The sequence below is a fragment of the Sparus aurata genome, chromosome 14 (assembly GCF_900880675.1).
Source record: "Sparus aurata chromosome 14, fSpaAur1.1, whole genome shotgun sequence".
In the NCBI taxonomy this organism is placed as follows: Eukaryota; Metazoa; Chordata; class Actinopteri; order Spariformes; family Sparidae; genus Sparus; species Sparus aurata.
The window spans coordinates 13,791,765-13,819,633 of NC_044200.1; the positions used below are offsets into that span (position 1 = coordinate 13,791,765).

General features: G+C 42.8%; 1 protein-coding gene across 3 annotated transcripts; it reads left to right on the top strand.

Moving 5' to 3' along the window:
• The first annotated feature begins 1,682 nt into the window (after nucleotides 1-1,682).
• Nucleotides 1,683-27,794, top strand: rassf8b (Ras association domain family member 8b). 3 transcript variants are annotated; one of them, XR_003986756.1, is made up of 10 exons: nucleotides 1,683-2,226; nucleotides 13,129-13,299; nucleotides 16,111-16,458; nucleotides 16,567-16,772; nucleotides 16,956-17,159; nucleotides 17,384-17,458; nucleotides 18,172-18,294; nucleotides 19,540-19,666; nucleotides 20,243-20,453; nucleotides 26,411-27,794. XR_003986756.1 is itself a non-coding variant. In XM_030440474.1 (9 exons), the coding sequence occupies exons 2-9, from the start codon at nucleotides 13,188-13,190 to the stop codon at nucleotides 20,356-20,358; spliced, it is 1,311 nt and encodes a 436-aa protein (XP_030296334.1). In that variant the 5' UTR covers nucleotides 1,684-2,226; nucleotides 13,129-13,187; the 3' UTR covers nucleotides 20,359-24,818. The 3 variants fall into 3 exon arrangements, 1 of the variants encoding a protein (XP_030296334.1); XR_003986755.1 differs by lacking the exon at nucleotides 26,411-27,794 and adding an exon at nucleotides 24,174-24,818 and having other exon boundaries at nucleotides 1,684-2,226; XM_030440474.1 differs by lacking the exon at nucleotides 26,411-27,794 and having other exon boundaries at nucleotides 1,684-2,226; nucleotides 20,243-24,818.
• Nucleotides 27,795-27,869: the final 75 nt, after the last annotated feature.

Consider the following 27,869-nt stretch of genomic DNA (forward strand, 5'->3'; position numbering starts at 1 on the left):
ATGCTTAGTTTTCAATCTGAATCATTCCGCATCAAAATATGAGCACCGTCGATACAGTAGGGAAGGTCATCTTTGATTCTGCATGATCAGCACAACAGGAAGCTGTCATGATTAATGCTGTGAGACATGAAGACATGAGTGTCGACTGGAATTCAAATATGGGAAAACCTTTTAGAATTTCAAAATACAATAGACCCTTCAAATAAGACATACCTTTTTACTTGAGTTACACATTTCTATCTTAGAAGAGAATGTTATAAATCTGTATTGACTTCATAAACTCTACAAAACACTCTGTTTGTCCACCCAAAGCGTGTTGTGCAGCTAAGCAGTGTAAGAAGTGTATTTAAGTCCCGGTCGAGATCCCAAAGTTTTACTGAAGATACCAATTATGTCAGGCTGTGTTTTTGGGGCCATGTGTGTGCGTGTGAAACAATGCACAAGGCATCCAGACGGTTTTCATCTGACGAAATGCTGAAGCCATAAAAAAAACACACCATTTTGCTGTGAATTTTTCATATTGTATCATTAAACTTGAGGCAATATCAAGATAAAAGAGGGTTAAATCTTTTTTTCAGAGCTGGGAATGCTTTAGTGCTAATGAGCTGGAGACCGGAAACATCGACATTTGTTAATCCATTTTCTGACTTTCAAGTTTTAATCCAGTAAAGCATTGTATAAATGTGACCATGTGGGGAGCTTCACTGTACAGAATGATGTACATGGGGAGTTTGAGACTAACGTGTTTCCATCAAAACATGTTTAAAGATGCGATATGTTAGAATTGGCCACCTGTCGAATTTATACTCCAAATCAGTAGGGGGCAGTATATCACATAGTAATCGCCAACTGTAGCTGCCATTAGGTAGTTAACTCACTTAGCTGCGCAGCTAGTGGTCCGGAATGGCAGCTGCAGGGGAGTGTTGTTGATTGGACAGGCCGCGGCTAGCTGGTTAGCATGCTATGCTGTCTCCAGTAGATGTCTCTGCAACAACACACCGACGTCGTAACGTCGCAACATTGTTTCTTCACATCCTGTTGATAATTTTTGGTTAATTTTTGAATGTTGCAAACAAAAATTATTACATAATACACCTTTACAATGTAAAAAAAGTCAAAGTATTCATTAAGCAGAATGGCACATTTCAGAATCACGAGGCTGTTACGTAAACATGCAGTCTGCATAGTAACTAGTGACTTAAGTAATCAAATGAATGTAGTGGAGTAAAAGTACTGTATTTCTCTTTTTATCTCTACATCTTACTTTTCCTCTCTCTCTTATTCTGTGACTCATTCCTTTTACCTGTAATAACCTATATTTTCCTTTTGTGTTTATTTTTGAATACTGTCTTTCTGCTTTTGCTTTTCTTTTCTTTTTTTTGTCAAAGCACCTTTTAAACTTTGCTTTTAAAGGTGATATATGAAGTTGGATATTTACCTCTGTAATGTAGTGGAGTAGTAAAAGAATCGAAATACTCGAGTAACGTAAACAATAAGTAGCCTACATCAAAAAAGTATCACAGTATATTAAATGTAATTAGTTCCATCCATCACTGCAAAACAATTTATTTGATAAATAATAAAAAATGTAGTTAAGTACAAGTATACAGTAGCAGGTTCACACTTGTAGGAATATGAACAATGTGTCTTTATTATCTCAATGCGCAATGACATGAAAACACTTGATTTAAAACCTGGACGCACGTGTAAACATCATCATCACCATCATCATCGTCATCATCATCACAAAACGTGACTGCGGGCTGCATCAGACCTCAGTGGTTCCGAGTGGATCTGAGTGGATCTCGCGGGTTCGTTCACGTCGCCGGTGCAGTGCAGCTTTAACCGGTCCATCATGCCTTGCGGTGTCCCAGTTCAGCTCCGATGTAATTGACAACAAGCTGCTGTGGTTCTCGCCTCAGTGACGGACGGACGGACGGGCGGAGCGGCTCACAGGCGGAGACACGCAGCCGCATGTCGGATGTCCAGTAACCGGACGGACGCGTGTTTACATACCCGCGGCTGCTGGGTGCGGGGCTCGTGCGCGTGAGTGCTGCGCGGCGCTCACTCTGATGCGGGATAAACAACGATCTCCCGCGAGTGGCCCGCAGGACACGCGGCGGAAAGTAGCGGATTTCTAACCGAGGACACAAACAGGAGAGTTTTTAAATGCTCTGACACACAGCTGTTCACAAGAAGAAGAAGAAAAAGAAGAAGGAGGAGGAGGTATGTTGACTGGTTTGATTTAAATTCTATACATCCATGTGATGTGTTCTGTTTATATCTGTGGTGAACACACAGAGCTGTTTTTAGCCGCACGAACTTTATTTCGCACGTTTCTCCTCACTAACATGCGGCCTGACATGAGAAAGAAAAGAAAACAGCCTTAAATGGAGTGATTCTGGTGTTCCCCTCCACAACATACCTGCTCCATGAGCCAGCGGCAGGAAGTGAGTGACTGTACCAGTGTGAGTGGTCAGTGAGTGGGTGATCTGCTGCTCAGCCCTGCAGTGATCAAGCTCTTAATAGAGTTTGGGGCCATAAGTGCTCGCTCAGCACTGGTGTGTTTTAATCACAGTTCCTTCAGCTGAGTCGTACACAGCCAGGGCAGAGAGTGGAAGGGTTCCTTGAAGTCACATGTGACAGAAGAACAGGTGTAGAAAATGCAAAAACAGTGAAAAAGCAAGAGTTTTCTCACATTAGAGGAGTCCCTGTCCCCCCGTCACCTGCTGCACCAGCCTAATGTACTGTGATTTTACCGTACCTGCGATTAAACGACAATATTTGGCTTCATCAGACTGTTTTTGTTGTGTTTGTCTTGAAAATTGGCAGGATGCTGGCCATTTTCATGGAATAGGTCTCAATTTATGTGTAACAGTGTCCATCAGAGAACAGCTGTGAACTGTTATGTTTAGAGCTACAACGACTAATCGATGAATCGCTTAGTTGACGACTGTTATTTAATCAGCGGCCCTTTTGATAGTCGATCTGTTCGAGTCATTTCTACGCACAAGCGCAAGTTTAAATTCTGATTGCAGCTTCTTAAGTGTGAAGTGCAAACTAAATATCTTCGGGTCGTGGACAGTGGCGGTGAGGATGTTTGAGGGACGGGGGCAGAAAAAATAAAAAAGCATCAAAGGGCACGAAGAGGATTGCAGTTTTGGGAGTACACCAATGGTTGTGGCCAAAATTGAAAGTTAGTGTTACTCGCAGGACTAATTTCTTTCATTACTGCCTGTTATTCTCTCCAGTCGGTTCATCTGAAGCAGAAAAATGTCTGCTCACAGTTGCTTGTTTTGCCTCACCGACAAGTTACAAATATAGATAAATAGTTCATATACATGTATAGTTAATTTAAGACAAAGAAAAGAAGCAAAACTACGCAAGCCAGAAGCTGTGACCTTACTCCAGTCGTTTTTCAGGCAAAAAGTGCTGAACATTTGCTGCTTTTCTTTCTCATTCATGAAAAGTAAATGAAGAGTCTTTGTGTTTTTGTACAGAAGAAGAAATGTGACGACGTCACTTTGCTGTCTGGGGAATTGTGACAAGCATTTTTCTCACAAACTTGACATTTTCCGAACCAAGCAATTAACCAAATGATCAGCGGACTGTCAGTAATGAGAGGGATTGCTGGTTGCAGCACTTCCTTGACTGTCACAAAGCTTCTGGTTGATTTTCAGTTGATCAGCTTCTTTAAACGCCAGAATCTGAATTACACAACGCTCACTGGTTCCTTTTCAAGTAAATACGTCTCTTCGTGTAGTCAACATTTGCCTTAACTTCAGAGCAGAGCAGTGCAGACTTCAGTGTAAATCCAGTCCATTCTATCTTTCAGCAGACGCCCCACTTCTGACCCTCCCACCACCACCTCGTGGTCTGCTAAGCTCCGAGTCTTACAGGGTTAAAAGCTTATTGTCTCCACCAAGCTGATTAGTTAACTTTTGAGACTGAAGGTTGGACGTTTGGTCACACAACTTCAGCATGGCGATCGTTAGCAGCAGAAACATCATAGACATAATGCTCAGTTGGGATTTTTAATGTGTTTTCCACATGACGTCAGCTGTTTTAACACAACTTATTTCCACATATAGTCGTGGAAATTGTGACAAGTACCTGCTGGATTAAAGGAAGCAACTTCATTCATGTAAAAACGCCGCTGCCTCTCTGCTCACAGGAAAATCTTAGTTGGTTTGTTGCAGGACGGGCAGCTGACGGTACCTGAATGAAAGCTTTTGTTCAACCTGTTCACCTCATTCCCTCAGCTGACAGAGCTGATGTGGAAGTAATCTCTAAAAGGTGTCTGCATTGAGTTACACACAGCTGTTTCAAGCAGGGCATGGGAAACGAGGCTGGAGGAGAGGTTATATTATCTTTAAAATCTCTCAGGGTGGACATAGTGGTATAAAGTGGAAGCTGTTTTAATATCAGTGAAGAGAAACAGGAAAGATGAGAGATGGTGCTGTTTGATCTGAGGCTTTGTGCCAGCTTTAAACCAAGAGTCATGAACATATTACTGCGAGAGGCTCCGAGCTCTCAAGATACTCCATCAAGAGGAGTGACATCCTGCCGGAGGACGAGGGTCAGATCTTAACCTGGTTTGCTTTTGAAATTGAAATAACTGCAGACATCGGCATTTTTCGGCAGCGAGTGTTGCTCTTCCACGGCTGCTCCAGGCTGAAACGTCTTGACCTCTGAAGGGATCGCCATTAAATTCTGTACAGAAATTTGTGCTCCCCAGAGGATTAATCCTGACTTTCCCTCTTGTGCAATGATGGGTGGATGGATGGAAGGATGGATGGCCATGACATTTTGTACGGACGTTTATGTTTTCCCTCAAGATGAACTGCTATAACTTTCTGTCACGCCGCGTCATCGGGTCGAAATCATTCTTTGCTGTACATTGTGTTTGATACTATTTATTAAGCAATGCCAGCATGCTAACATGCTAACCTAAGATAGCAAACAATGAACCTGTTAAACACCAGCATGTTTGCATTGTCACTATGTGTATGTCAACATGTTGATGTTAGCATTTAGCTCATAGCGCTGCTGAGCATGTAAGCGTGCAAACACGCTAAACTAAGATGGCAAACAGCTATCTGGAGCAATAACCAAGCACATTCACCTTCACCCTTTTGCATATGGCGAGGCGAGCTCTGAGGTTAAAACCGCTAAAACCTGACAAAATATAGCACAACACTTGCTGGCTTGTTTAGCGACCAGGTTCGCGTTCAGGGTTCAGGTTGCTAGCTTGGAGGTTGTTGTTGTTTGATATAGATAGATAGCGGACGGAAAAGGGGAAAGACGCCTGAAAAAGGCGTCCAGTGACAGGCTTTATACGAATCATTAACATGTAGTGAGTCAAACTAATCTCCTCCTGTAACTCCATTGTGGAAAGCGCTCTGCAGGGAGTTCTTCTGGGGTGGAATAACGACCCCGCGGTCCTTGAAGTGGAGGTCCTCCAAAGTTTCCTTCTCCCCGGGGATGCTTCCTGCAATGGAAACGTGGCTTACCCCGGTCTTGCACTTTGTTTGGTTGTTATCTTTTCATCTCCAGTTACAGCATAAATAGCAATTACAGCTCTGTAAATGTGCTCTTATAACAAATATCTTCTTTTAACGAGGAAAGAGGAGCGCTTTGAGCTGCTAGCATGGCTGTAGAGTCAAATTAGCTTTTGGTAAAACATACAAGAGTTTTTTATGTGCGGCACTGAACATGCAGCATGTTCTTTACTTTATTTCATGTGGGGAAAAACTCCTGTAAGAGTTGAATGTAATAAATGAGGTGTGTGTTTATACACCTAATAAACCAGGGTTTCCCCTATATGTAATTGACTGTGGCGCACCGCCACGGCAAAATAAAAGCTGCCACACCTTAAAAATTCAGGCATAAATAAATCCAGTGTTAGAGAAAGGAAATATTTTACCGTCGTCTTCCACCGCAGTCTTTGACGTTAACTAGCATGTTGGATCTTTAGCTTGATAATTAGCTAGAGGATTAAAATGGTCACTTAGAGCAGAGTCCTGCACGGGTCTTATTTTGCAAACCTCACCCCTAAAACCGCATCCGACCCGTTTTCCGACAGTAGCACAAATTACATTCTGTACCCGAGCCGACCCGCTATAAATTGATACCGAAGCCCGAGGGAAAATTGGACGGACGCAGTTTTTTAAATTGAAAGTAAGACAGCGTGGGGAATGGGAGTTCTGGGAGGGCCCAAGCACGCATGAATGAGCTCATATGAAATATAAATGCTTGTCATTTGTGTCGCTAATAATGACTGATGATAAGTGACACCTTGAAAAAGCAATCGTAAAACCCGGCCCGTCCCTCCAGGCGTCCGACCTGATCCGCATCTGTGTCAGACACAGTACATAATTTTTCACCCGTGCAGGACTCTGACTTAGATAACTCCTCTCTTGAACCAAATAATAAGAATAGTATTTCTTTACAATATTATAGTTCATGATGGCTGTGTGAGAGCATTATAACCATAGAAAAAAAATGAAATTCCCTAAGTAGCCTATGACATAAGTATAAATATTACAGTATGATGACCCAAACTGCGTGTGACGGTTAATGTCCACCAGCATAACCGGCTATGAGACGTTCTAGCAACGCCCAGCTTAATCCCGAGTTTGAGAAAAACCCCGCTGCCGCACACACCTCCATGATTTCTCGTGGGCCACACTGGGAGGAAACAAAGAGGAAGTGACAGGAAAGCACGGGCTGCTTCTTAATTGTCAGTGATTGTTTGGTTTACTTTCCCAGACCGTGCCCTCCAATCAATCCAGTCATCTGTGTAGGGCTCGGACAAAGCCAGAGCTGTGTCGCCATGGTGAGGGATTGTTTGCATCCAGTCATGCTGCTATCCATGTGGACACACACACACACATACACACACACACACACACACACACACATACGCACACACACACTCTGCAGCATGCCCTTTTGTCTGTGCACCACTTGTTTCAGCGGACCCCCTCCTGCCGGCTCAGCCTCCTTGTTGCTTTAAAAAATTGGCCTCAGATTGCGTGATCGTCTGTTGTTGACCTGCACGCTGCTGCCACCGCTTTAAACACTGACATCACATTTCAGGCGTGAAATATTCGAAGTGTGTAAAAATATAGTTTAACTGTACTGAGAAAAGCTCTGATTTCTGTAATGCTGAAATTGAAACAGTTATTTTCCAAATACTAACATTGTAATCCTTTGATTTATGTAATTTGAAATACACTGAACCAGATTTGATGCAGTTACTGTGCAACTGAGAGACATCATGAAGTTGTACTTTATGTTGTACCTTAATATGGAGACAATCTGTGTTAAATTTGATCAGAAAACATTTTCTTTCTTTACATACATTTTTTTCAGAGTATAGCGCACAGATCTTCTAACACACATCGAATTAGAACTTAAATGTGTCTCGAAATAGCCGAAATAAGTGTATTTGAGTACATTTACACATTTTTATTTCCTTTGTTTTCATTTATTTCGGAAATCGTACATTTCAAGTGCATTTTTCATTCCTGGGTGCACGCGGAAGTTAACTCAAGTACAGTTTATTTAGTCAAAACTTTGTGTTTTCATTATTTTTAAAAAGCAGTTTCCCAATTACAATCATTACCGTGACTCAAGTGCAGTTTTGTAAACTTCAGGCCATCCTCATCAGAAATACACCCATATATGGGTCGACTGTGAAAGCAGCTTATTATGACCCTTATTTACGTTTCTTGCAGTGACTTCTAGTGGCTGTAGTAAACATGACGGCAGTAAAGGAGGGTGTCAGGTGTAGAAGTATCAAGAAGTAGTTTCTAACCCTGACCAAACTGCGACTGTATGACAAAGACCCAGTACACCTCTTGTTGGTCTGCTACAGCCGTCGTTTGCTGGGAATAGTGCTTGTATGTTTTATGTTTCTTTTTGTAAGAATCTTGCTTTTAAGGCCATTATAGGCAACAATATTCTGTTTCGTCTGTTGCTGGCAGGCCGCTGGATAAACAAGTCAGGGTCGGGAGTTCAAACCTCATCAATGAGTTTGTTAAAGTTTAATTAAGTGATGGACTGAGAGAGCACTAGGCTGAGGCAAGGCAGGAAATGAGCTCTTTCATGGGTATTTTGCATTTAAACCCAGACTTCAAGTTGTTTGGACTTTAAGAAATATTTTCATACTTTCAGTAATCGTCTCAGGGATATTAACAGGGCTTTCAGTGGTATTTCTGTGCTGATGAGTCCTATGAATTACCGTCCATATTTGAGGAAATGCATGTAAGAAACACCGACGTGCCACACTGCGACCCCTCCCTAACTCTGCCTTCTTGTGGCATCCTGAGAATGAAACTTCAGGGGAGGCAGACTGAAGTCACAACTAAGTTTAGCTCCCGTGGTTCACAGCCCAGATGACACGGGATTCTTCATGTCTGAAGCCAAATGGCAAAAGTTGTGCGACAGCGAGGATTTGCACTGATAGCAGCAACCTTTCCTCTCCACACGAGTATTTCCTCATTTCACTGCAGCTACCATGAACACTGCTGTATCTTCTCTACTGGCTCTTATAGCCTTCAAAGATTAACTGTCTCTGTAGCTCTCTGTTCTCCTCAGCGCTGCCTATTTTGTTTAACCATTTGTGCTTATACAACTTCAGATGACTACAGGAACTCTGTATGACAATTTAAGTAGGCTAAATGTAAACACTGGAAGCTCCAGTAGAACATTAACAGTTAAACATTGCTAATATGCAATCATTGTGCAGTTAATTTCAACAATTTTTGCAGGGTTTTAAAGCATGGACAATGTTACATAATGTGTCTGACATACTATACGTAGCATAGAGATAAGGTCTGTGGTTAAGAGACCTTCATGTCTGTTCTATGACATAAAATACCCTTTTTAATACTGCGTGATAGGTATTTACTTGTCCAGAAAAAGGTGATTGCTAACAAGTGGCTAAATGAGACTACAGAAGTTGTCGTGGGACGTTAAATGTTGTTACACCGAACATGGAGACTCGTCTGCTCACTAGTCCGTCTTTACAGACCGACTGTAGTCACAAACTATTGTAACTGTCTCTCTACATATTGTATATTGATCATTTTGTTGTGACGTGTGTATAGTAAAGCGTTATAATAAGCTGAGTGGTGGTGATGTGACCGCGGTGTTGTCTGTTCATAGCCGAACAGTAGCATTTCCTTCTGCTGATTTCACTTCAATAATCACAAAACTGGTGTCCATCTGTGAGGGTTGTCTGACAGAACAGTATGTTCTGTAAACTTTCTGCAGTTATCCAAAATCCAATGGAAAGATCCCATAGGGTGTTTGACGAGGGAACCAGGGCGATATTAACCTGCAAGAATACGTCATTCCTACACAGCTCTATAGCGAGACCAATTGATAGATTAATATTGACATCAGCATGTCCACATCTGATGAGCAATGCTGACATGTTGATGTCCAGCAGATGTGTTTACTAGTGGTCGACCGATTGTCAGAAATCAAGTCGACTGAAAACTGATATGTGGGACTGATCAAACAACCAGGGATGAATAAACTAAAGCTCAACTGGCTCACCATCTTAGCTTCTCCTGTTGACATTCTGACATTTGCTCATTAGCATTAAATCAAAATACATGTTTACCTCGCAGCCTCACTCTGATCTAGAAACAGAGTTGTTGAGGCTGAACAGGAGCTACCTGCAGCGGCCTGCGCTGTCGGAAGGCGCTCCAGCAGGAATGCCTCTCCTGCATTAACGTGTGAACATGTCCCGGATTCCCTACGAATGGATGACTACGTGAAGGATTGAGTATGCAGCCGGAATGTGGAGCATTTGAGTCTGTTTATTAAACTGTGACTAATGGAAAAGGAAATTCCAACAGCTTCAGCACCTTTTCCCACAGGTTCCGGCCTTTGAACACACTGTGGAGACGTATAGCTCAGTCTGCTCCCACAGTCACTGCGGACGTATACATTTACAGTCACCCAAAATAGAAACGCACCCGATGTACAGTAGCATACTAATTAATTTGTGTGCACTCACCACGTTGCTCGTATGATTTATTTATCCGCTTTCTGGCGTTGGGACGGCTTCAAAGTGACTGTAATTTACATCAAAGACGGAACCAGAGAGAACGTGAAGGCAGCATGATGAAAATTCAGAACAATAGCAGCAACGGCCGACGGGGAAAGAGCCGCTGAGGTGCCGAGCCTCGTAGTGATTCAAGCGCTGGAAGTTATTAACTGGGGTAAAGAAAATCGAAAGCTCGGAAACGGGGGGTCCGCGGCGGTCCTGTTGTCGGAATTCGATTAGCCGGACATTGACGAGCTCGAAAAGCCAGCGCGGCATTAAGTTACCAGGTCACAGCTTCTATCTCCCGTGTGCCTCAGTTTATGTCAGGTTTTTCGGTTCGTCTAAGCGGTTATGAGACGGCCGTTTCATCTTCAAGGATCAAAGTATAAAAAAAGCCTATACGTACAAGAACCTCTGAACATCTGCTCCTGCACAGCTGCCTGCCAAACAGCTCCTCGCTGCGTATGGTGTGATATTGGTGTCAGAGGACCAGTGGGAGAGCACGAGGAATGAAATTAATGTTACATTCAGGGCTCCAACTTTTTTTCCATCAGTGTCCTTGAACAGTCCTGTAAAAAACAACTTTAACTATCCGAAGTAAATCTAACCTGAGTGGTAACTTGTAGTATTGTAGTAAGACACTCAAGACTCTCTGGTAAACATCAGCCATTTTAAACCACTTTTATAAAAGTATATTTCACAGCCTCTCGTAGCTCATCGCCTCACTATTTAACCTTTCATTTTAGAGCATTTGCAAATTCAAGTTATTTAACATGTTGAACATAAATTGGCTGCAGCTTATCTCGCTCTCTGTTTTCATGACAGCTTTACGACAATTGTATCGCAGAGGAGCGAATGACTTCAGCCCGACTTCTCACACAGACGTGTCCTGATAGCAAGTGTGTGTGTGTGTGTGTGTACGTATCTAAAGTGTGGGAGAGGTGGAGGGAACGGTCAGGTTTACAAGCCTGCGTCAACTGGCTCGTCCGTTTGGATGAAACCGCAGCGGGAGTCCAACATCACTCGTCATTGAATAAACATTGTATTACAACATTTCAGCCGCAGCTGTGAGAATCTGCAGGCATCATCACATCGCCGTCTGTTAGGACACTGTTTGTTATGAAACTATGTTGTGAATGCAGCCGAACAAGTTTGTTTAGAAATACCCGCAGAGTCGAACTTTTCCAAACGAGCGGTGCGTTCAGATTAGATGCGTTTCCTGCCTGAACCACCGCGACCTTTAATTTCGCCATCCCCCATTTCCTCCACTGTTCTGCTGAGCTGTATTCATGAGTTAGTCTCATTTACTGGGCCGTAACAGGCGTCTGGAACCAGATGCATCCTGCAGTAACGGTTTAAAATCAAAATCATCCCACCAAAGGCAGGCCTTGCCCTCACCAGATGCCTAGTGCGGTGCAATGCAGTCTCAGTGGTAAACGGCCTCAAGGGGGGGCAGTAGTTAAATTGCAGGAGGATTGGGACTCCCACGCTCTGGCTGTGATGAAGATGGAAGGCGCCTAAATTGTTAAGGGAGGCCACGAGCGGTGTGGAAGTCAAGGATCAGAGCAGAGCTGATGGTCCAGTCGAAGGGGGGGAAAAAAGGCAGAGCTGCTGCCCAGTAGGGTTGCAAAAGTCTGAGCATTAGGCACCAGCTCCTTCACTGCTCTGTTGCTCGCTCCAGCTCGCCGCCGTGGCCTTGCCAGGTTTGTAATGACTGCCTCGCTGCTGAGGTGCTTGTGTCAGCAGTTTGGAATGGCTCTCGTTCTGCGTGCATGCGACCGCTGAAAGCTCTCCTGCACTGACACCGGGGAAAATGAAAAATATGCTGGATGAGGCCCGCTTGACGGTCACAATTGCTGCACCACAAGTGTGCTCCTGCAGCAATTTGTCAGAGACATTACAGGAAACGGCTTCACAAAAGTGCAAGTGTTGGAGGTTGTTAAGTGGTCGATTTACAGGAGGCTAGTGTCACTCTGCACAGCCATGTGGCACTTGGTTGGTACTTTTCACAAAGAATTTAACTTAAAATGTGTCGTCTAGAGGTTAGAAAGCTATTCTGGGAAGTGTTTTAACTATATCATATTATAATAGCCAAATATATTTTTTCACCAAAACAGTTTTTAAACCAAACTAAATATGTTAAAACACCTGCACTAATGTATTTTGGGGTAGCAACAAGCTTTAAAACACAATATTGACATTTTATCACCTTCTACAGTTGATATGGCTAATACGTTAGCACTGTTAGCTTAGGTTAGGGGTTGTGTCTCTTGTTGTGTTCCCTCTCATTATAGCCTGGGCCACTAAATGCTGTACTGGGAGCTCAACAAGGACACTAACAGAAGGCTTTTTTAAAGTTTCCTCTGCAGGTAACGTGTGGTTAGCCTGACGCACCACATCATTAGGATCATCTGTCAGTTACCGTCTGTCACAAGCTTACTTCAACCAATCAGATCAAGAGTAAAAGAAAGCTACTACCATCAATGTTTTACCAAAGTCATTGAAGAAAAAAGCTGAAAAATCTTTTCCAACAAGAAAAAGTTTGATTCTCTGCTCTTTTTCCAATGAAATATACTTTCTAATTCTGATATAAATGATGCTATAGCAGCTAGTTAACCAGTTGACAAGCTGCCATTGTTGCTTTCAGACAAACAGTCCCTTCTCTTGCTGGTGGTCACATCCAACGCTCACCTGTAGCTGCCTCCTGCTCCTCCTGATTGGTCCAACCATTGTCCACTTGTGCCTAGCATGAAGCCTGGCTAGATGGATTTGGGAGATCAGCTGATGTTAGCATGCTAACCAGCTAGCCTCTGCTCATCCTGTCTCGTACCACTTTGGACCTTGAGCTTCTGACAGAACCGCTGGCTGCACAGCTAACTAGCAAATGGCATCTTAAGTTATTAGCACTTTGCAGTTACTCTGGTGATACACTGCCCCCTATTTGTTTGGCGTATCATCAGTGTACCTTTTTAAGGCTTTTGTTTTACACGCAAAAGGAGTTTTGTCTGAAATGCTTAACAGAGTTCCTTGCACCTAACATCGTTATCTGTTTTTTCTTTTAGGGATGGACAGGAAACACTATTAGCACCCCCCTGCGGTGTAGAGGAATGAGGGCCTCTGGATGAAGGCAATGGAGCTGAAAGTGTGGGTGGACGGAGTGCAGCGCATCGTGTGCGGGGTCACAGAGTTCACCACATGCCAGGAAGTGGTCATCGCTTTGGCTCAGGCCATCGGTAAGATCAAATGTACTTATTACAATATGAGAAAGAGCTTCATCTCTTGTGCTCCGAGGTAGTATTCTATAAAAATGTCTAATATTAAAAGGAATATGGGCAATAAAAAGTGAATAAGTATTGGTTATATGATGGGTAATTCACAGCCCAAAATAAATACTAAAATAAAGTATGTGGAAATCCAAATGGCCAGCCAATAATGTGGGATGAAATCCTCTTCATCTGGCTCCTGTGCTGAAAAACTTCAACTAAAGTGGTGTAAAGGATATTTTGTCCAACATAAATCCCTATGGGGGATTTTCCGTGATGTGAGTTGGTTCCAGTATTGGCCAGGCAGGTTGTCAGACGTCGTGGAGATGATAAATTGCAGTAAAATGAAAAGTGACTAGAGGGCACAAAGAGATTTTCACCATAAATAGGCTGCACAGAACAAGATGAGTCATGCTGCAGACTTTGGTTTATTGACGTGGTGTACGACTGCTGAGGAATAAGTTGAGGCTCTTGTCTCTGTTTTTCTCTGTTTGCATGGATTTAAATGTACGTGTAAATCTTTGTGAATGCAGGACAATAAGTATGATTTCTTTGAACTAAGTAATGTTTTTTTTTTTTTTTAATGGACAGATGTACACAGAGATATTTCTCTGAGTTGAAACGCGCGTCTTTCAGGGTGACAGTGTAGCAGGAGTTACGGCGTCCACCGTCCTTTGTCCCCTCTGTGCCTTTTGTCCAGGCGAGGGCACTTTGATGTGAATGGCTGTAGTGATGAATGCACCTCTTTTACAAGGGCCCTTACTGTGAGGGTGAGGGTAGGATGGGGACTGTTCTACTCTTATCTTTATGTGTACAGACAAGAATGCACACACACACACACACACACACACACACACACACACACACACACACAGAGCCGTGAACCATTTAGCGTTGCCTGTTTTCCCAGCACAATCACTGCTTGTTGAGTTGCATTTTCCCACTGTAAAGTTCTTTCACTGACCATGCTGGTAAAGTTCTTTGCAGCTACCAGTGCTGCTCAATGAGTCTGTTCCGTCTTTCCTCTTGTAATTGCAACATGCATTAAATCTAATTTGTTTTTACATTTTTGTAAGCACGGTTAGCTTCATACAACCATGATAAGATGCACAAATACTATAAAAATCGGACTGTGTCGACATGTTAAATGAATCAAGTTGCATTTACAGGCCATAAATCTTGGTTTCATCAGCACAACAATGAAAGCGAATGCTGTTTGTGACTCATGTATTGGGGGGCAGAGGATAGATCCTTGGGGAACACCACAGGTCCGTCTGACCTCCCAGGAAGAGAAAAATAACTTCTTCAACAGAGAAAGTTTTATTGAACCAAAAAGATGAACTAGTCTAAGACAGTAGTTCTCAAACTTTTTCATGTTAAGGAATACCAAACTGACACACATTAGACCATTGGCTCTCAACCTGAGGGTCGGGAAAGGAGTCAGGAGGAGTCTAGATAGTTGTGGAGAAAACCTCCACCTGAAATTTAGCTGGAATAGTTTTTAAGTTGCATTGCATGGACCAGTGATGTTATTAAAACAGATTTTATTGTTTGCTTGTGAGTGTGAAAGTGTGTGTCTACATGAGTAGACCCATTTTCTAATCAATTAATTGAACTTGAGGGATCAACTCCGTCAAAAGAAATGCTGAAATCAATACATTTTATAACTAAATAACTTATGATGAGGCTGTTTGAGTGATGTTGCAAAAGGCTCTTATCTACAACACCACAATGTTAAGACATTCCTAGACATAAAATATGTTACATGAAATATAACACTAAGATCTGGAAGCAAAATCAAACATAATTGCAAACTGTCTGTAAAAGATTAAAGTCATGCATGTGTCTGGAAGAGAACAGGCTGCTACTTCTCCTCAACCTCCTGGAGGTCGGAATTTCCTACTTCCGACCTCCAAGCGTTCCAGGTGCACAACGCCAAAAGGTAACAAAGACCTTGGCTGGCAAGTGAACACACAACTGATTTTACATCACTTTTACACTTGGAAACGTATCAAAATATTCCATTAACTCGCCTACCTGTTATACAAACACTGTCGTCTAAGTTGTAATTCTGAGTTTTAGTGGCATTTCATTGTACCATTTCTGGTAAGAGGTCGGAAATCTTCAAGTTCTTAAAAGTATGGAACGCGGCATTAATGTAGGGATGATACAAAAGACAGAGCTGGATTTTGAGATGGTTCACAGTGTCCTCTGAAGTGCACTCACCAACAGCCCACAAAAATAAATTGGCAAGGAAAGATAGTGCACAGGAAGGAATCTGAAGTCAGGATACATCTGGAGAATGTCATGTTCTGTAGTATTAAAGCCCGTCATCATTTCCGTCTAAATAAGTAACAATCAAAGTTAAGTTTTGACGAAAGAAAGAAAGCGTCCTTGGTTTTTATTTATATAATTTAAATAATTTCCCAGTCTGGGATCATTAAAGTAGTTCTATCTATCTATCTATATAGAATTAAACTGTCCACAAACTCAACTTCTGCTTCATCAGGACTGTCTGTGTTGTCCACTGAACAAAAAGATAACAAAACAAAATGACCCCACAGCTGTACTCACATTCAGATGTTGCTAAATCCTGATTGGTGCGTGAAAGTACATGACGTCAGCTGTTTCAAAACAGAAAGAGGCTCACTGAGAAAAAAATCAAAACAGAAGGCCTCTAACGTGAAACAGACTAATGTGTGATTTGCTGAACCCGCCACTCTGAGCTGATTGTGAAAATATGTTCTCCGGGCACTTATCAAGTTCTTAATCTCGTCCCAGGACGCACCGGCAGGTACACTTTGATCGAGAAATGGCGCGACACGGAACGCCACCTGGCGCCGCACGAGAACCCTGTGGTGTCCCTCAACAAGTGGGGTCAGTATGCCAGCGACGTCCAGCTCATCCTCCAGCGAACTGGCCCCTCCGTCAGTGAGCGGCCCACCTCTGACGGGCAGGCTCGCGTCCCGGAGCGAGGCCTCTACCGCCAGAGCCTGCCTCTGGCCAAGCTCCGCCCGTCAGGGGCAGACCGCTCGCTTAAAAGAAGGGAGCCCAAACGCAAGTCCCTGACGTTCACCGGAGGGGCCAAGGGTCTGCGGGACATATTCGGGAAAAGCAGAGATGCTGAAGGTAGTGTGCCAGTTTTACTGGCCTCCCTCTTTCCTCCCTCCCTTCCTTTATGCTTTTACTTGTCAACAATCCAATCTCTGTCCTTTCATCTCCTACTCATTAATCCAGCCAAACAGCCCCAGCAGCGTGGTGTGAGCCTCAACCTGCGCAGGGTTGGAGGTGTTGGAGTAGCATCTGCACCTGGGAGTCCGGCCAGAGACCTGGGCCGGCTGGTGCAGCTGCAGAGAGACAAACTCCAGGCCCTGGAGAGCCGTCTTCTGGGCTGCGAGGCCGAGCTGAGAGACTGGGATGAGTCTGTAGGCGAGGCCAACGAAGTGAGTAAAAATCAGCCGCCAGCTGACAGTGAAAGATCCTCAACACCTGCACTCTTTTCCCCCATATCTATAAATATATTCAGGTTAACGCTGCCTGTCACATCTCGACATCATCTCTTCTTTACCACGTTTTGTTTAATAAGTGTTTCCATTGTTCAAGTTGAACCATTTTCCACTCGCCAGGGCGGAAACCTGGAGGAGGAGCTGCTGCTTTTGGAGCAGCAGGTGAGGAGGAATGACGCAGAGATGGAGGAGGAGGAGTTCTGGCAGAACGAGCTGCAGATCGAGCACGACAGCGAGCGTCAGCTCCGGCAGCAGCTAGCCGAGCTGCAGGGCTGCGTGCGCGAGTGCGAGGCCAAGCTTTCAGAGTACTTATCGCGCATACAGGTGAGCTCAGCATGGAGAAGCTACCTGATTCCACTGGCTGCTGTTATATAAACAGCGTGAAAACGTATTTGTGAAACATCACTGTGGTTTTTTCACCTGCAGAAACAACTAGTGCAAATCAGAGTTGTCAAGTGTGAAACTGAATTAATTCTGGTTTTCTGTGAAGATTATGTTCGTGCCAGTTTTTCTTTTCCATATTATTTGTTGTCTGTTTTGTCTCGTAGAGCATGGAGGTAGGCCTGGAGGAGGAGCGACTGCAGCAGGAGGCCGAGCTCAACCAGAAGGACAACGAAGAGGAGGTACAGCACACAAACAGAGAGGAGTGTAGTCTGTCCAACTACTGAGATAGAAAACCCTGTCTCTCCAGAGACGCCAAGAATTGTTTCAAGTTCATGAAAAATAATCCACAAATGAGAAAAAAATTGGGCGGGGCAGGATTAATCAAGAGATTATTATAGTTTATACATTGATTTTTAGGAAAATCCTGCAGTGCATACATTTTGAGTAGTTTTTTTTCGCAGAATCATCATCAGAAAATTTCTTTCCAGCAAATATTTCTTCATATTACATTACACATGAAGAAAGAGCTAGAAGTCTGAAAGCCAAGGGTAGTAATCAGTACAGTAAAGAGCAGAAAATGTGTCCTTTAAAATCTGTTTTCATTCACTGTTTAATTAAAAAACAAATCAGTGTGGCTTGTTTCTTTGTGTTTTGTGCCAAATTAGCAGATGTTAGCAGGCTAAACTGAGACTGTGAACGCGGTAAATACAACCTGGCAGACATCAGCGTGTTAAGAAATATCTTCTTTGATGAGCTTTTCCAAATGTAAAGCTACAGAGTGGTCTCAAACATGGCCAAATTTGGAAATCTGCATTGTTTTTCCCAGCAAAAAGAAGCTCATTAAAGCATGAGAGTCCTCCTACGTCTTTATCTACGAGGATTAGCTTCTCAAGCCCATCGCAAGTTGTGATGAGCGTTGGCTCACTCTCCACACTTCCACTCTGGCTTTCAGGTGCAAACACAGCTGGAAAAAGTGCGGGCTGAGCTGGAAACGCAGAGCCAACACACAGCGCGGCTGGAGAGCAGCTGCAGGGCGTTGGAACGCTCACTTGGCCAGTCGAGCAAGAGATTACAGGTCAGCACAGATCCTACTGTTCACTATCATCATTCTGCTTTTGTTTTGAACACCAGCGTCTCTAAATCAAGAGGAAATGAAAGCATCCTTGGTAAGTTCCCTGTATGGGAAGGGAATCTTATTTTAGGAAATGTTTGAAGAAGGGCTCATTAAAAAGTTAGATAACTTTGGCGTTGCAGCGTTTGAAAAAAAAACCCCCAAAAAACCCAGCCCACTGCACACAGGTGGAACCATCGAAATCTAAGCTCATTAAAGTTGTGGGTAGTGAAGCAAAGATTAACCTCTGGATGTGCAGCAGATCCTCGGCTGCGTGCGTCCCGGTGTGAAGTGAAGTGCTCTGTGCGCAGGCGAGGTCCAGCAGGGTGTGGGAAGCATGAGGTAATGAAAAGGGGAAGGGAGGGAGGGTATTACAGCATTCTTCGCCTGATTAGAGAAGGGGCCTGAATAAGAACACAATCCCTCGCCTGCAGTTGCGTAACCATCTGGGAGCTAACGCTTCTCTTTAGCTGTCTCATCTGGGTTGTGACTTCTGCAGAGATCCTGAGCGCAGTCTTAACAGTTTTTTTTTGTTTATAATGCACATTCGACCAGTGGAGGACGTACTCAGATCCTTTACTTACAGTTCCTATATTGTAGGCCGTGAGATTCCCATGTGTTTTTTTATTTGCAAAAGCAGGTCCAGGTGGTCAAATGCACGCAAGCCGTGCGTAGAGAATTGTTCCTTTTTAAACGAGCTGCCAGAACATCCGCAAGGTTGTGATGTCACAACTGTACAGTCACCGTCCTCAGCCACGCTCTCAGTGAAGCAGCGATTGCAAAAACAAGGCAGAGTTGAGCGGAAAATGCGGTGGGTCGTGCCTGTTCAGGCCTGTGAGAGCTGACCAATCAGAGTAGACTGGGTTAAGCTCCTTAAAGATACAGTTACTAGGATGAATAGAGGAGCTGCAGCAATGGACAATGTGAGAAAATTGTTTTGGTTTTTTGACCATAAGGAGCGTGTTAATATTTTCCAAAATAAAAGTATGAACCTGGAAATTAGCATGATCGACCGATTGATTAGCTGACTAATCCAAACTAAGCTGTAAAATAAATCTTCTGTTGCAAAAAATCCTCTGTTCTCAAGTGAAGTACCGCTAATTCAAATTTGTGCTTGAGTAGATGTACTTATTGCTTTTCTTCACTGGCACACTGAGTGTATTACCGCACTGAGGAATTGATCTCATTTGGTTTGTCGTTCTGTTTCAGGAGAAGGAGCAGGAGCTGGAGCAGCTGACAAAAGAGCTTCGACAGGTCAACCTGCAGCAGTTCATTCAGCAGACTGGCACCAAGGTCACCGTGCTGCCTGCTCAACCTACAGGGGAACACTGCAACGGCACGTACACACACACACACACACACACACACACACAAATGTATATAGACTTACCACGTCACCATCACCTTGTCAAATGCTGTCACCGCATTCTGACTGAGGTGCGCTACACACAGTCTTGTCCTCACATGTGTATGTACACAGTGCCACCTTGTGGTCACCCTGACAACGACAGGTTAGGCTGCAAGACTTGAGCAGCTGAGGCAAGGCTGTTGTGCCCTAACAGCTTAAGTCTGCAGACCCATTACATGGACCAAATCACCAGCAGCCCTCAAAAAAATGCTGCAAGAGTTTCACAGTAAGTCAGGAGGAAAATCCCTGTTTTCATCCTCGGAATATAAAATCCCCTAGAAGGTTTTGCGGCGTACTCTTTCTCATTTCTCATTTCCGGTTCAGTTTTGCATCCTTGCATGTACTATAGTGGCAACTGTTTTTGTTTAATCACTTGTTTTACTGTCAAACGTTTGCAAGTTGTTGTGTAAAAGAATCTCTGTAGCTGATCCTAGAGCCGTAGATTAAGTTGTGTCCCTCGTCCTTGATGTCTGGCTTCTTTCTTTGTCACCTTGCTCGCTACAGAAGTGGAGTCTGGCTCTCTGAAACGCCTCGGCTCTTCTCGGCTCTTACCCAGTGACCTTCGCACCCTTCAGAGCAAAGTGTCCTCCAGCCTCAACCCTGAGGGCATCTACGTCTGACCCCAAACTGTTTCCTGGAGACATTTTTCTGAGCAGCCGGGAGCTCTGATGTTACCAGGACTCGAGAATTGACCGCTGGAACACTCTTGAGCGAGGTACTGAAACGAACCAGCTCTGCGAACAGTCTACTGTGGAGGATGGTGGCAAAAAACATTGCAAGGAAGATCATACAAAAAGAAAAATGAAAAAATCACAAGACTTACACATGTTGTGCATCTTTCCTGCACTGCCTCCTCTTCCATCAGGTCGAGACTCAAACTGATGTCAATATCCATTTGCAAACTAACATTTGATTTACTCTCAGTCAACAAAAAATCCATCTTCTCAGAAAAAATACTAAAAACTAGAAACCAGCAGATATATATATATTATATCAGTATATTTGTTGACTGAGGAGGCTTCAGACAAACTTCATTTCTACGTAGTAAATCATAAACTGAAGAGACCTTCAGGATGCAAAGTTTGGACACATGTAAACGTCATCCATGCACGACACCACACCTGTGCTATAACCACAGCCATATCTGATTGCCTTACTCTGATGCCTGAAAAAACAGACGTCAATAAGTCTAATGTCAAAAACAGAACTCAAGGTAGCTACTGAACTATGCGCCATATGAATAAAAAAAAAAATACAGAGCACCGATTCAGGTGATACCAAGTTATGGTAACTGATGTCAGAACACTGTAAAATGAAAAGACAAAGAAAAAGAAAACTCAAATTCAAGGCGACTACATGCTTGATACTCAAATAGTCTTAAACTTGTGAGTGTCTGCAGTGTGCAACTCAACATCGGCTCCTTTTCTTTCACACAAGTCAGAGTTTTTGTGCCGATTTTTGACCAGAAATATAATTTATTTCCTGCGTTTCATAACGATGTAAAAATCTTTCCCCCGTATTTTAAGGCTAACGACTCGAAGTGAACGGTTGGAGTAGATCATCGTCAGCTCCTGGACGTTTGTGGTGAAGCAGTGGCTGTCTGCTCAGTTTCACTGCAGGGGCCATTAATCTCCTCTTTTGTTTCAGCCAAACACTTCCTCCAAAAAGCTTCTGAAATGTGAGCGGAGCGATGAGTGATAACCGAGGCCTTTGAGCCTGCGGAGTGAATCCCCAGCCTGGAAAAAAAAAATTGCCAACACTGACTTTCATCCCCCCGTCTGACCACCAGGTGGCAACAAATCATACAATATCCAGACAGGTGAAAAGTTAACTTGTGTGAAAGTTGCTCCCGGTCTGATGTTAATCCGTCTTCATCCATCTTCAAGGGTCACATCTTGTTTTGTAAGAGAGCCTCAGCTCGTGAGATTTCAGCGAGCCACTTGGATCGTTTTGGCAAAGTGTTTGACATGTTTTCACTGTGTTCATTAAGCAGGGACGGAATCACACCCACATAACATTTCAGTGAACTGAAGATGTCTCATATGAACCAAAGCAAGTGTGAAAAACATTAATAGTTAGATGAATGTACTTTATTTTTTATATGTATGCAACTTATACCCATGAGATGCTCAAACTGGAGTCGAAACAGTAGCCACTTATATTTTTCCTGTCGTTAGATGCCAAATGGTTGAGCGTCGACGCACACGGTAAGAGAGAAAACACTACGTTTCACAGGAAGTGAAGGGATTGATAGAGAGGAAGATGACAGCAAAGCTAAAACAGTTAGAGTGCATACCTCAGCCAAGCCCAACGGCCCCCTTCAATTCAATGAAGCCGACTCCAGTATCAAATGAAACATATGTAGATCCGCTCAGTCTGGGTTTTTATATGGATCAGAATCAAATTGTACTCACTCATAGATACCAGCCACATAAACACACACGATTGTTTTCATGTCAAAATAAGGCTCACAATCTTAAGAAAGTGAGAAAAATATTCCTGGATCTGTCCCTTTACCAAAGTCAATGGGGTCTGTTGTGGACCGAGACCCAGACTCCATCCACGATTTATGGAAATCCGTTCATCAGTAGTTAGTAGTCAGTATACGAAAACGTATCCTCGACGCTGGAGGTAACAATGCAACTACAATTCCACAAAAGTCTGCTTGTTACTGAACTAATCCGTTTGCAGTTGATTGTTTCTCAACGCTGGATAAAAAAGAGATCCCTCTCTGGGTTTGTGGGATTAAACCAACGCAAGAGAACATAATACGCCGTCGATGCTGAAATGATTCCAAAGACTGTGGCGGACTAGTTACATCAACAGTCCATGCACACGCGTTTTAAGTTACAAGTGTGAACTTGTTTCAGCTCCTTTATTCATCATTCTACAACGCAGGGCTGTACAACAAAATGCAAGCTGTAGTCCCTTTGTGCTCCACAGGAAAAACAATTGCTATCATGGAGTAGAGAGGATTATTTAAGGAGTATCTGAGCCTGAAGAAAAAGAAGCTGCTTCTTAGTCTGGCGGTCTGTCAGCGGATACTCATGTATCTCTTGCCAGACGGCAGCAGGATGAACAGACTGGCTGGGATTGGTGTTTATGCAACTCCAGCTCTGATACAAACTGTGCACAGATTTTGGTTGTAGAAGGTAATCGAGTACATGTACTCTTTACACAGATTATGAACACAAATATATCCAATATACGAGAAAATATGTCTGATTATAGATTGAGCTAGCCAGTGCTGTACTCATTAGTTAAAATTAGCCTGACCTTTACCAGCTGCAACATGAAAGTGACACGTACTGTCCGTAATCCGATAGCAAACAGTGATTTTTCTCTGACGTGCCATGTACTGTCGGTGCTTAAATCATATTTGTTAACATTTCTCGTGCACAGTTTGTTATTTTCACACATAAACGACCACAAGCCTCGAAATGATTTCTGAGCATCGCATCACGCGCTCAACATCTCATTGACCCTCATTTGATCCCGTGAGCAGCGAGCTCGCGTTTGCACGACAACACAGCGAATCCCTCCCTCCGAGCGCGAAGCAGCCTGGCTTCGTCGTTTGCTCCGCGGCGCGAAAGACACCCGGAGGAACGCGCATCACAACTTCACAGCAAACTCTTCTCTGAAACTGTAACAGAAGTTTTTTTTTTTTTCTTTTCTTTTTAAACTCCCCCGTCTTAGTATGCAGTGGTATCATCATGGTAACAACTTCAGCTGTGACACAGAGCCTGTAGCCCGCTAATAAAGGAATCACAGCTCTTGTCGACTGAAGGTTTCGAATAATGGCATGCCTTACTGAAAAAAAAAATTGTAAATAATGTCTACATATCACCTCGATCTCTAGACTGTTTTTAAAGTAGATTGAAGTCTGACATATGCAGAGTGCTAGATAGGTTAGGTTTTAATGCTGCCCGCTCGATAGGCAGCTCCGCGTGCATGCAATAACGTGTGGATCGGTTTATTTGGGCTCCCAATTAGTGGCTAACAATTCATCTGTGATTAATTTTATTTTGGGTTTTGCCGTGTCCCTTTTCGCCTTGCTGACATTTACACAGATGGAGATTTTGAGCTTCGCTAAAGAGCAGGCAGACAGTTCTACTGGCAGGAAAAAAAAATAAATGGCAACACTTGCACATCCTTTTCTCGCCTGCTCGTCTAATTCTGGCAGAGACAACGTTAATGGATGTAAAATAGATCCGTGTTGCATCGAAACATGCGAACAAGTTTACCGACAACGCTGCTCGTGTCTTTTTTCCCGCTTCCCGCATCGAGACGTTGCCAATAATTGGTTTCTGTTGTGCCGTCAGTGGTGCTTTTCAATAAAAGTGCATATGGAAAAATGTGACGAAGGAGCCATTATGGAAACAGCCATCAAGTGGTATTTTTCGAATGCTATTTTTTTTATTTTATTTTTTTTCAGAAAACGCTGCAGCTCAGGGATATTTCAAGACACAGAATTACCCCCGACAAGAATGGGCAGAAAGTAATTATGGATAAACGCTGTTCATGACGTCTCAAGCCATTTGACAAGTTAAACTGTGTATTTGCTCTCACGGGGACTCGAGCAGCTGTTTGACAGGTGTAACATGTGGTGTCGGCTCCTCGATACAACAGGAAAAAATGTAACTGAGGTGATGATTTGGCTCTGAGAGACGAAGCTTTACATGAAGATAAAGCGTTTCTCTTGCAACTGGATACACTGCAGTGTACGCTGAGACACGTGAACGCTTCGCTGTAAACATCCTGCTGGTTGGATGACCTGCGCTTGGCTTACATCACTGACTTTGCACTAACCGACATTTAGACAAGAGAAATTATCATACACGGTATTATGAATGTCATGATTTTGTATCGTTTCACTTACAAGTTCACCTACCTGTATTTTTTTAGCCTCCAGAATTTAACAAATCTTTCCTTTTGTGGGTCATCGATTAGCCACTACAGTATGTATGACAGATAATGGATAAATCAAATACAAGAACAATGTAAAATATTATAAATAAATGAATGAAATATATTTAAAAAAAACATGCCAGAAAAGAATAAACTGCTATAAAGTGCTGAATCTTGTGTCTTTTGTGTTGTTTGTGACTGCATTTTTTGTATTTCTCAGAAAGGAAACAAAGGCCCGATTGGATAGAAAACATGACCTGAGCAAGTAAAAACATGCTGTTGGGTCCCTTTCTAGCAAACTCAAATAATAAAATAAGGTACAAGGAATTCATTCAATTAGTTTTCTGGTGATTCTCATAACCTGTTGATAAAAGCGGTGCGACTGCCTCGTGTTGTAAAGACCTTGATCTGTATGGCTGGCGTGTTCAATCGCTTTGGAAGCGAGTGAAAGAAACATTCAACGTGTTTTTGATACTACTTGGATTGTTTTGAACAAGGTTTTCAGGGTGCAAAGGTTGAAGTGATGAGTGAATGTATTTGTCTGTGGGTGTGTAAGATTTCCAATCATAAAACTTCTACTAAAACTGGTGAAACTGAGTAAACTCTGCGTTACGGTTCATACACATTCATGTATCCTACAGCTAAAAAGAGTCTGTTGCTCCCTAATAGCCAATTTTGTTGAGCTGAAGCCGAAGTTATCAACTTCTCTTAGAAATGTTAACTTGGTAGCAAGGTTAGCATAACATTTTCGTCATAATAAGCTGTTTTGCTGCCTCCTGGCAATATAGAAACATGCTCTGCTGTACCACCAGAATACAGTGGCTATTAGCTACTGACGCTACACCCTTTCAAAATTTGTAGTATTTCTATGAAACAAGAGGTTCTTGGTTTCAGTACGAAGTAGACAGAAGCTGCTAGTTTCTAGCCAAAGAGTCTCAAGTTTGTCGGCTGAAAAATGACAACTGTTGCTAGTGGATTTTATCAACGGTTGCTAGCCAGCGAATTAAGCTAACGTTACGTCACGTTTTCATTGAAAATGCAGTTTGACTGACTTCTGAATTGTTTTAAAATGAGAACCATGTAAAGGGGTCTTGTTGGTCTAGTTAGCATTATAAAAAAAGGATGTTTTAAGATAATGTTATTATTCTAATAAGCTACATAGCTTAGACGTACACACTTAGGTATCCAAAAGTTAACTTTATGCCTCATTGTTCGTGTTTTCAAACTATATTTTCACTTCAGACATCACAAGCTAGAATCATTTCAGGGTAAGTGCTAACCAGTGTGGTTTGCAAACATCACTGCCAGTAAATAATAATGTATGAAATCTCCCCAGCATGAATATAATTAACTACTGTATGTACTTTAGCTCAACATGCTAACCTTTGCAGCTAATATTACGGCTGACAAAAGCAGTTTAAACCTTTTTTCTTTTTACATACAAAAAAGAAACCACCAATGAAGCCTTGATTATGAAGCATGGCCCTTAATACTGCCCCACGGCAACATGTGAGGGGTCTAGCAAACTCTCAGCTCCCAAAACCCGTGTGGCTTGCAGTAAACCTGGGGCTTTTGGAGTTTTAACCAGAGAGGAAAAGAATGAGATGAAAAAGAATAATGTGTGTGGCTGACAGCTCTGTAGCCCCCCCAAAATCAAAATGCTTGTCACCGATCCAATCACCGGTAATATTTATGTTGTGAATGTCAGTGAAACTCATCCTTCAACAAAAAGATACTTTTTTTTTTTTTGCGTTGGCAAAACAGGCACTTGTATCACAGCAGAGAGACGCTGCTGCTGCTGCACGCTGAAGAAGGCGGAGGGTGAGGGTGACTTTTGCAGTTTGCCTAAACGAGATCAGATAAAAGCACGGATGACCTTCTTCTAAATCTGCCAAGGATAAAAACAACTTAATTTTTAATATGTTTCTGAGTTACCGGGGCAGTCACGGCTGCCTCTCCACCGGCACTCCAGAAGTCAAGGAACTATCAGAATCACTCCGAGCTCTTTGGCCAGCGGGCTGGCTTTGTGTTGAAAGAAGGACAGACCTCAAGATCGACCGGCATAAAAAAAGTTTCTCCCCATTTCAGATTTATTTTCAACTTTTGATACTTTACAGAGTGGGAGAACTTTGGTTATCACACCAGGCGCTCTGGTGGGAAAAGTCATTTGTCCCTCAGTCTGTCCCCAGTGAATTACTGCTCTAATACTTCAAATGGAGCTCAACAGCAAGGTCAGAGGGGCTCTTATTACATCTGTGACCCTCTCACACCAGACGACGCTTGAAGATCTGTAGCCTTAAATGCTGTTAACTTCATCCAATGTTTTTTTTTCTTTTTTCTTTTTTTACCTGTTGTTTTCTCCTTCCATCATTACATTTAATAGTTTGCTATACTTAGCAGGCAGTAAGTGCCAGCAGCTCTCAGCATGGAGGCACCAGCCGAGCCTCAAGCCATTCAAAAAACTACAGTAATATTCAGTTTAAAATGTCACTTTTTCTAAATCAGTGCGGTGTATTGAACGGGGAGGAGATAGAGTTGCATGTTAAAACTGTTGGATAACGCTGAAACATCAAATATGTTGTAAACTCTATACTTAAAAGACTGTGATTTGGTTTACTTCGCAGCTGACACGTCTGGAAAATGTCCCAAAGTCCAGCAGTTTCACTCTTAATAATGTTGAACGCCGTCTTGAACAGCGGTCTCTTGCTTGGTCACTGAAGCTGTTACACCCCCTGACATGAAAACGTATTTAATTGTACAAAATGAACATATCCATGGTTTGCAAAAATGTACCAAGCCAACATTTAATTCTTGTGGCTGGGCTGGACCTTTGACACCAAACTAGGAATACTTTTTTGTACTGTTTTTACTGCATATCACACTTTTCAGATAAATGATACCACAACTATTTTCCAATTGTTTCCTAGATGTCGAACATTCAATGTTGAACCACCATGTTCTCATCACCATCATGTTCCTGCTGTTTACATTCTACGTGCAAAGATGCCCAACGTGTTTATGTGTACTTTCTATATAAATGACTCTATATATGTAATATGTAATCTGTAGCATGAGAGTTTATGAACTTCCAGTTTATTATGCAACCTTGTGTTATATAATGACGAATAAATTACCTCATAACCTCTAATAACTGCCCTATTTCCTACACTTGTATGTCTTTTTACCCTGTAATGTTACAAATTTGATATAATCTTAGTACTTA

Bases quoted from the DNA above. Each gene is read 5' to 3' on its own strand.
- rassf8b (XM_030440474.1), top strand. From the start codon at position 13,188: ATGAAGGCAATGGAGCTGAAAGTGTGGGTGGACGGAGTGCAGCGCATC. The intron at 13,300-16,110 runs GTAAGATCAAAT...ATCTCGTCCCAG, and splicing joins CGCTTTGGCTCAGGCCATCG to GACGCACCGGCAGGTACACT. The intron at 17,459-18,171 runs GTACAGCACACA...TCTGGCTTTCAG, and splicing joins AGAAGGACAACGAAGAGGAG to GTGCAAACACAGCTGGAAAA.